We start from the raw sequence: 10,326 nt of genomic DNA on the forward strand, positions 1-10,326 counted from the left end.
TGGGCTTTTTTGATGGTGCAACACAGAACTCGACCTGTGGTTGCGGTTCCCTTGTCTCACCTACCCCTAGTCTAGTTTATCTTTTTCGATGGAATGCAAGCCCAAGCACCAACTCCAAAGCAAAAATCTCGACCCTTTGGGATCTTCTTTGTAGTGAAAGGAGGTTATCTATCTCTTCCATCTCTACCTTCGGTGATTCTAAAGTCATCATCAACTGGGCCAATCACAAAAATTGTTTCAACCATACTCAATTCTCCTACTGGCTAGTTCACATCAGGACACTCTCTCGGCTCTTTGAAAAGATTTCTTTCGTTCACATCTGGCGCCACCAGAACACCAGGGCAGACAAACTATCCAATGGCAAACTCTCTTTGTTGTCGGGCATCATACAATATCAGGTTTTCAAAAGTGACAAATGCTTGGGAGTAGGGGACATTCCTCTCCATGCTTAATTATCTCGATGCGCCACGGATTTTACATTTCTACAAGGGCCATATATTATTGGTTATGTATGCCTCTCGGCACCCTTAGTCATTCTCTATGTAAAGCAATAATTTTTGTTGACCGTCTTGTTGTTGTTCATCCACATTTCCAGTTGGGCAATTTTGTCGACAGTGGATCGAAATGATCTTTTTGCCACGTAGATTTCATACTCAGTAGTGGTCTCTCTAATCCACATATTGATATGGCTCTAATATGTTTTTTAGCGTTACATGATTGAACTCTATCCTCAAATGATTGATGCACATGTAACCATTTTATATCTAATATAAAATTGTTGTTTTTTCGCCTAAAAAATAACAACAAACAAACAAACAAACTCCGGATCTACTAAGCACCAGGAGGGATCAAATGTCTTTTCACTCTAAAAAAAGTTTGCATCTCAAGAGAGTGCTTGGTAGATCAAAAATTAAAATAAATATAGACTAGTATTTTTAAAAATATCTTTTAAAAAAAATCCAAAATTAAAATTAAAATTTCTTATTAATTTTTCATTTTAACTTCATTATTTAATATTTTACTATTCTATTATTTTATCACATTACATTATACACCCAGCATACCTAACGAGATATATTTTGAGGACCGCCAAGATTATATATGATCCGTGCTTCTATATGAAAGGGAGCAAAAGCATAAAAAGCTATATTTATGAATTTCAAGACGTAAGTTAGAAAATAAACTGTTAGCTATAGTGTAACACAAAGGCAGTCAGACATTTCAAGGTTGAATTAAAAGATGTACTTAAGCTGATTGATAATTAAGTTGAATGTTATTTATTCTTAATGAAAGATTTTACAACCCAAGTTAAAGATTACAAACAATATTGTGCAATAATTAAGTTGAATGTTACAAACAAATATTATACAAGAATTACAAACAAACTCATATCTCGAACTGATAATTGGTTTTAAAGTCACCTATCTGATTTGGACTTTACCACTCAGATCTCTGGGTAAATGTGTTAGTAGACAAATGTCTTAGATGAGCTGGAAATGACACTTGTTTAATGGTACGTTTACAAACAAATCGAGCATGCATACATACATTGCTGCTCATAATTAGCTGGGAAGCTCAGGGGGTTCAAATGTAACTCCACGTTTAGGCACCCACATTTTGGAAATGGCTGAGAAACTCCAGAGCAACTGGATACATAGATGGATAGGCCACCATCTCTTTACAAAACAATAAACATAGGATACTGAATAGAGAAAATCAATGCACTCATACTCTTCATTAAAAAAATTTGCCCAGGTACAACAAGTCATCTGTGATCAATCAGTCCGATGGCACATTAAAGAATTCAATTCAATTCAATTCAATTCCAAAATTTCAGAAGGATAATCTTTATTAGTGGCGAGTAAAAAGAATATGAAGCTCGGCACCCTCTAGCAGATTTGCTCACCCACATGACGTGAACAACTCTGCAGGAGGCACCAAGCAGGGCTAAATGGCTGCTCTGGTGCTTGTTTGTTGTTGTCATAGCTGCAGCAGATTACGAATTTGACAATTAGAATTATGATAATAATTCGAGCATGCATACATACATTGCTGCTAATAATTAGCTGGGAAGCTCAGGGGGTTCAAATGTAACTCCACGTTTAGGCACCCATATTTTGGAAATGGCTGAGAAACTCCAGAGCAACTGCATACATAGATACTGAATACAATAAACATAGGATACTGAATAGAGAAAATCAATGCAATAAACATAGGATACTGAATAGAGAAAATCAATGCACTCGTACTCTTCATTAAAAAAATTTGCCCAGGTACAACAAGTCATCTGTAACTGGTCCAATTGATCAATCAGTCCGATGGCACATTAAAGAATTCAATTCAATTCAATTCCAAAATTTCAGAAGGATAATCTTTATTAGTGACGAGTAAAAAGAATATAAAGCTCGGCACCCTCTAGCAGATTTGCTCACCCACATGACATGAACAACTCTGCAGGAGGCACCAAGCAGGGCTAAATGGCTGCTCTGCTGCTTGTTTGTTGTTGTCATAGCTGCAGCAGATTAAGAATTTGACAATTATGAATTATGATAATAATTTGAGCATGCATACATACATTGCTGCTAATAATTAGCTGGGAAGCTCAGGGGGTTCAAATGTAACTCCACGTTTAGGCACCCACATTTTGGAAATGGCTGAGAAACTCCAGAGCAACTGCATACATAGATGGATAGGCCACCATCTCTTTACAAAATAATAAACATAGGATACTGAATAGAGAAAATCAATGCACTTGTACTCTTTATTAAAAAAATTTGCCCAGGTACAACAAGTCATCTGTAACTGGTCCAATTGATCAATCTGTCCGATGGCACATTAAAGAATTCAATTCCAAAATTTCAGAAGGATAATCTTTATTAGTGGCAAGTAAAAAGAATATGAAGCTCAGCACCCTCTAGCAGATTTGCTCACCCACATGACATGAACAACTCTGCAGGAGGCACCAAGCAGGGCTAAATGGCTGCTCTGCTGCTTGTTTGTTGTTTTCATAGCTGCAGCAGATTAAGAATTTGACAATTATGAATTATGATACAGTATGGCATTGACAAGGTGAGAACACCACCCAAGAAAAGGAGAAAAACCTAATAGTGCACTTCTGCACATGCACATTATAGGTAGTGTTTATACAACATTAAGCCTTTACTCAAGGAAAGGACATTGTTTTATCTGGTCCACCCCTTAATCTTGTTGTCTCTTTCCTTTCCACCGAATACTCTTTGAGCACCAGAATTCACTTTTGCACGTGCTCTCGAAGTGCTTAAATGTTTTAATGTGCCACTAATAGGTGGTACGTTTTGCTCCCCTGACGATGAAGTAGCAGAAGCAGCAATGCTTTCATCATCTGTATTTGTATTCTGCTTTTCTTTTCTGGACTGAACATTATTGTGGATCCCTCGGCGGAATCTGTTTAGTCTATTGGAAGTATTGAGACCTCTCAAAACAGCAAGAGAATCATCAGTATCATAATGTTGAATATGGTCACCATTGCTACCTCCTCCATCCTTGTTGAAAGTAGATGATTCCGATATATCATTCTTTATGACTGATGAGGAACGCATGGAAACTCTCCTCGTTGCAGACGCTGCATTAGCCCTTCCAGTTGTAGTACACGTTGACACATGCCCAGTTCTTCTTGAAAGGGCTCTAGGAGGCATATCCTCCAATTTCCCATTATTTTCTTTATGTATCAGACCACTCTGTAAATGAGGATCCATCATGTCTGCCTTTGTCAGTGACTCCCTCTCTAGTTGCTTGCCAGCAACTAAATTGTCCGGTGTAACTACTCTAAATCTATTTTCAATTAGAGGATCAACTGGACTACTTTGATCTTTTCTAAAAGCAGACTTTTCACTTGTACTTCTGAAGCCCCCTAACTGATGGACTGGTGGTGGTTTCTCAAACACTATGTCTGGCAGTGATTGTTGCTCTTTCACTTTGGCCTCTAACTGTGCTTCGAGATCCTTTACCTGCATGACATGTAAAATTTTCACCCTTGAGACTGTACAAATAACAATCCCTAGCAGAGAACTCGAACTCAAAAGTAAAGTTAATCCAAAAAGAGAATATAAAGTTTCAACATTACCTTCTCTTGAAGATTTCTACACATCTGTTCTTTTCCTTTAAGTTTTTCCAGATATTGCAATCTCTCCTTCTCTGCTTGTTGTCTCTGCTCTTTGAGCCTGATTTCAAGTTGTTCTTCTAGTTCTTTTTGTGTCTGTAATCGTTGCCCTTTCACTTTGGCCTCAAGTTGTGCTTCAAGATCCTTTACCTGCATGACTAGTAATATTAGGCAAAATCTTACCTTAGCACTTAAAAAGAAAGTTAAATAAAAAATGAAAATAAGCATTACCTTCTCTTGAAGATTCCTACACATCTGTTCTTTTCCTCTGAATTTTTCCCCATATTGCATGATCTCCTTCTCCCATTGTTGTTGTTGCTCTCTGAGCCTGGTTTCAAGTTGTCCTTCTAGTTCTTTTACCTACAGAACCTCAAGCTCTTTAACGCACTCTAGAAATGAACTTCCTGACCATCACATGTACTGGAAAAAATGAATGCACAATCAATACCTTTTCTTGAAAATTTCTACAAAGTTGTTCTCTTCCCTTAAGTTTCACATCCAAGTTCTGCATGTTCTCGTCCATCTTCTTCATCATGTCATCCTTTACCTTTCCTTCTTGTTTGGCCTTCTCAAACTACACAAAGGCATTCACACTTTCAGGAATAGTCTAGCCTAACCTACAGGAATGTTCTGAATTAAATAATAATACTCATTGAAAAGATGCATGCAAAATCATTCTAATTGTATGCTAACTAGCAATGTAAAATCAATTTATTTGAAAGTACCATTTGTTTATACTTCAAAAGCTCACAGGAATCAAATTGTTTCCATGCTGGACCTAGTTCTATGCCCCTCACTCTGGTGGCAAAGTTCAATGAACTTAAGGTTTCTCCTATGTCACTCTCGTTGGGGCTAATTTGCACAAACATTAGAGTTTTTGAGTCTCCTCCTGCAATGGCATTAAAGATATTTCAGAAAGTTTTCCTATTCAGTCTGATCAAGGTTATAATGACAGATGCAAGTAGATGATGACCACCAATAAGGAAAAAGCACATGAAGAGAAAAGGTATTGGAATGGCAACCTAATGAATCTTGGAGCAAATTTGTAAGCTTAGAATTCCTAAAATCACCAAAAACAGTCATGTCATTATTAAATCTGATTTCAAAAAGAGACAGCATATGCAAAAGGAAGTGACAAATGAATAATAGTGAAACTCTTTTGAACCCTTCAGATAGTTGCAATGCAACAAACCTATAGGGTATGTGGTTGTTTTTGGTTGCTAACGCAGATATAACATCACCAAGAGTAGAAAGAGATTTGTTGATAGATTGAGCTTCCTTAAGGCACTCCCATTGAACATCTGTTTTTGCTATTCTCTCACTTTTTGCCAGATCAACAAGCCACAACTTGCTCCTGGTACATTCCCCGTTGATTAAGTTTTCTCCCTTTACCATCACACAAAGTACACTGTGCATGGTAACATTGAAATCACAAACTTTCAATAACTCGTTACCAGAGCAAACAACACAAACAAATCAGAACTGCCTCACTGGTTGATATTGTCATATAAATCAAGTAATTCTCATATGCAAAAATAAAATAGACTCTGTAATTTAGTCAATATATTTGACCTAACAAAACTGCTCAATAAGTTGTAGCATAGGGGAAAGTTTATTATATGTTCTTCGCTGAATTTATCCTGATTTATCATTTTATGTAACAGTATGAAGTGAGCCTTGATGAAAGAATGCACACCAGTGAGAACGACTACTATGTTCATTAGAATTGGTAGAGCCAATGGCCCTTGCACTGCTTCCAGTTTGTAAAACTTCCCAAACCTCATTCATAGTGTGTACTTGTGCTTCAACAAGGCCTGGAACATGATGGACACCTTCTGCTACCTTGCTTTACTTCAAGCCTAACGACAGACCACCGAGTCATTCTCAATTAAATATACTAAAACTGTTTCGTAGAATAGAACAATATATGTATCAAATGTATCTCATCTTTGTTCAGGAAACTAGAAATGAACTTAAACACCAAGAAAGGCAGAAGTTACTTTTTAACAGTATGCCCTGGCTGAGTTGGGGATGCAAGTAGATCATGAATCTGCTCATTGTAAACTTCCAATACACTTACTGAGATATCGTATTTAAATAATCCATTTCTCTCATTAGCTACATGAAAGAGCTCCTCCAATGTTCGATAGTTTACTCCCCTATTGTCATGTGTTCCCTCCATGGTAAATGTCTTCCCAGTTCCAGTTTGCCCATACGCAAAGATACACACATTATACCCATCCAAAACTGACATGACAACTGGTGCAGTATCGGCAAAAACAACCACTGCCCATGGAAATAGCTCTAATCAATGAATTTGTGTACTTATTAATAATAAATTTCAGATCCAAAAGATATTATTCTGTACATCTTACCTTGATTTTCTTGATTAGAGAAAACACGATCAAATTTGAACACCTTCTTTGAAGAACCATTAACAGGATGCTCAGTTCATTGTCTCTATTTGTATCAAATTCTGCCACTGGAGAAGCTCCTGCTGATATTTCTCCATCACTCAATGGACAACATCTACAGAATGCTCTGATGTTTCCTGAAAAAGACAAGAAAATCACGTTATCTAACCTGCTAATCCTTGTGTAATGCATAAAAAGAATGCAATCAGCAAGTTGCCTGTAAGATCCAACACTTTATTGTAAAGCTTTTTCCTTTACATTGTCTCTTTGTTGAACTTCTTCTTGAGGTCTTCAAACTGCAGAACTTAACAGCTTCATAAAAATTAATAAACGTTAGCAATGATTTTCTCAGAAACAGAATATTTATCACACTTACCCAGAGATTGCACAGCAGATGTCATCCCAGCAATGTCAGGGATAGCACTGGCACATTTATGTGCCTCTTCCGAAAGGTTATCATAATCTCTCTTTAGTATTTGCTACCAAGTATTCGACAAGATTATTCATAGAATATCTAACGAGGTGCAGTACAGGAAGAAGACTCAACTTAAATTTGTATGCTAATATTATTCAATACCAAAGTTATCTGAATTTTAGCCTTCAAGTCTTGAACTGATGAAGCCCAAAAAGTATTATTCCTTTGGTATGTGTCTTGAAGCTCCCTTAATTGAGAAGTTTGGCCTTCTATAGCTTGATCTGTAACAAGGAAATTTTTGCATCAGATAATTCCAATTCGTTGGCTTATCAGTAATAAGAAAAAAAGATCAATTTGTTCCACCTAGACATTCAACATGAAATGACATGTTATCGAGTTCAGTCCTCAGGTTTTCATTTTGACGATTAGAGTCATTAAGGGACATCCAGGCCTCGTGGCATTCATTTTTCTTCAATTCATACTCCCTAGTAAGCTCTTCAATCTTCCTTTCATACTCCGCTATACATTTGGGAGTTTTCCTTCTAATCTACAAACTGATCAACAGAACTAATGTTAATCCATCTCAAGAGTATTTAAAAGAAGTACAAGGATGGCTCTGCCAACATCTCTCAATACGTTGTGTTCCCAGTTTGCTATCTGGAATTGAGCATTCAAATGTCCTCCATTTGCATTGCCTGTAGCCACATGAAGACTACTTTTGAGACAGTCAGGACTTCCTACCATCTGCGATTTGATTTCTGGACCGCATCATCAAATTACAATAACTGAACATATCAGATCAATTTACCCAAATGATAAAATCTATAATGGTAGTAAGGTTCAGTTGGATCTCCCCAAGAGAAGGAAATCATTGCAATGTTGTTTGAGTTTTTCAAGAACTGAGAAATCAAGTTCTTTAAAAAATTCTAGCCAATTGGAGATATCTTATAAATAGATTCTGATTTCAATAGTGCAAATCCAGAATATAACGTGAACAGTTGCAATAAGGATGTTTTGGTTCCTGGTGTGGTACACACTGGCAAGCAAAGCCCTATAAGTGAGATTCTGTTAGTTCTAGTGACATGGGACATTCTCCAAACTGCCTCCCAGAAGAAATGACTTGGAAACTGGTTCTTGTTGGAAGGATGCCCATCATGAAATAAGCATGCTAACCAAGTGCAAGTACTGGGGTCAATTTTCAACATGGTGTAAGAGCAAGGTTTGGAGATTGATTGGCAGTGACTAGGAGATCTAAGCCAAAGTGAGGCTTGAAGAGAGGTGTTGGATGCCCTTCAAGAAAGGGGCGCGTAAATAGTGCAGTATGCTGGCTGGGGCGAGGCTCTGGATTCAGTTCTAAACTGCCCAATATTCAGCCATTGGGACGAGGAACCGAAAGATATCGATTATGAGATTGATTGCACTTCAATTCAGCTAAAAACCAGCATTGCAAACCTGAAACTTATTTGTGACTTAATTGACAGAACCAAGAACAAGTATTAATTCCTCAACACCTTTGCTCGTGGCAGTGGCTAGAACTAAGCCAAAGTAAGACTTGAAGGGAGGCGTTGGAAGTAACCAATAAAGGATACCATGAAAGGGGCATGTAAGTAAAGCAGCACATTGGTAGGGTGCAGTTCCTGAATTCAAATCCTAGCGTGCCCAATTTTCGATTAATTGCTCGGATGAGAAAGATTTTGATTAGAAAATCATCATTGCAATCGTGAAAATTTTACCCGTGGCTAAATATTCCTTGGAAGATTGACAACAATGAAAGAACAAGGATCAATTCCTTGTCATCTTTTCTCTGCTATTAAATGAAAACAGCCCAAAAATTCCACTCGTTTATCCGAAACAGTGCAACATACCCAAAACCAGGGGTGCCTTCCGAACGCAAATTCCACAAACAATAGGACTACCCACAACACTCTGGAATCTTATTGATAAAGCACTGCCTTCAACAATCTTGGCCCTCGCATCCAGCAGAACAAGTGGTGTGTTCGATCCCACGCGAGCATATATATCCAACCCAGATAGAATCTGCATCACAAATTAGACAAAAATGAAACACTGGCATGTAAATTGATGCGCATAGATCTCCTTGCTTGTGTAGGCAAGGGGTCCTGGTATTTTCTGTGGTTGCTAGATATGTTGTCCTTGATGCACATGCAAATAGATTTTTAATGTAATAAAACAGAAAGAAAACTGGTAATGGAGGACAAAACCCTGGACATGCAAGTAGGGTTTAAAAGAGCTTGGATTTCTTGCCTTGCGATCCTGTATGAAAACGTCAAATACGCGCATCCCTGGAGGACCATTGGTGAAGACAATCTCTGCAAAGTAAAGATCCACCATATAATCTCCAGCAGGAAGATCTTGGACGTTGTAACAGAAATCCCCATAACGAGCAGACTGGTAAACGCAGGGCCCCCATTCTGCAATACTCTCCTCCGTCCTCAGAACATCTCCTCCATCAAAACACTTATCAGCTTCAAAATTCAAGGTGCCCTTTACTGCCCGCCCTCCAGCATTTATGCACAGAACAACATCCTCTGCTAAATTTGGATTCAAAACAACATTCAATTAAAACAATTAACCTTCCGAACCAAAAGAAGAATAAACCAAAATATCAATCCACTTACCCCGAGGCAGCTCAAGGTTGGAGTTACAGGAAACGAGTCTGAGGCCCTTTCTGTACAGAACGGCATCCTCTGTATCGCTCTCAGAATCTCCATCATTAAAGATATTGGGGAATTCATCTACATTTGGGCTTGTAGTCGGTACATTCTCACACATAGATGCAAGATCAACGGGCACGGCCGAATTATGCGCGCTGTGTGATAAGAATCGGAGGTCCAGATCCCCTGAAAAACCTTCTTCGAAGGCATCTGAATCAGGGGCACAATTCTGATAGTCGAAATTGCAAGCCATGGCTGATACGCTCGCTAGAATTTCTATTGGAATTAGAGATCTGAGAATTTGAGATAGCAGAATACACGAGAAGAGCGATGGCCTCTTTTCGTTTGGCCTTTTCTATGTGCGACACCCTTGCGTATTCCAAATCAGATTTCAAAATAGGTAGCCGTTGAATTTCGAAAAATGACCGTTGGGTAAGGGATAGTATTTAGTGAGTTGTACGTTGTGTTGACCCCGAGACTTGAAAGTAGCATAGAGCCATGAAAAATCAAGCATCCATCTTCTTAAGGCATTTTTGGTGGAAAAGTCCTTTCCCCTTATGGTGTCTTGATGTTGATCTTGAATTAAGTTAAATAACAATGATGATGGAAATATTTTTTCACAAATTCGAAAAAATGATTTTTTTATCAAAATACTTTTAAGAAAGTATAAAATAATTTTTTTAT

At 37.9% G+C, this 10,326-nt stretch overlaps 1 protein-coding gene across 1 annotated transcript; it reads right to left on the bottom strand.

Moving 5' to 3' along the window:
- Positions 1-2,847: 2,847 nt before the first annotated feature.
- Positions 2,848-9,991, bottom strand: LOC149224581 (kinesin-like protein KIN-14E). Its single transcript, XM_089388217.1, is given in 20 exon segments — positions 2,848-3,986; positions 4,103-4,288; positions 4,370-4,498; positions 4,587-4,712; positions 4,864-5,027; positions 5,161-5,198; positions 5,331-5,546; positions 5,835-5,980; positions 5,982-5,997; positions 6,139-6,424; positions 6,514-6,579; positions 6,582-6,689; positions 6,770-6,856; positions 6,929-7,019; positions 7,130-7,248; positions 7,331-7,514; positions 7,604-7,662; positions 8,833-9,004; positions 9,233-9,516; positions 9,607-9,991. Coding segments are annotated over 20 exon segments (3,570 nt in total). The 5' UTR covers positions 9,896-9,991; the 3' UTR covers positions 2,848-3,182.
- Between the last annotated feature and the right edge of the window lie 335 nt (positions 9,992-10,326).

Source organism: Pinus tabuliformis, chromosome Q (assembly GCF_031772625.1).
Source record: "Pinus tabuliformis cultivar Carrire ecotype Pingquan chromosome Q, CPIR1, whole genome shotgun sequence".
Lineage (NCBI taxonomy): Eukaryota > Viridiplantae > Streptophyta > Pinopsida > Pinales > Pinaceae > Pinus > Pinus tabuliformis.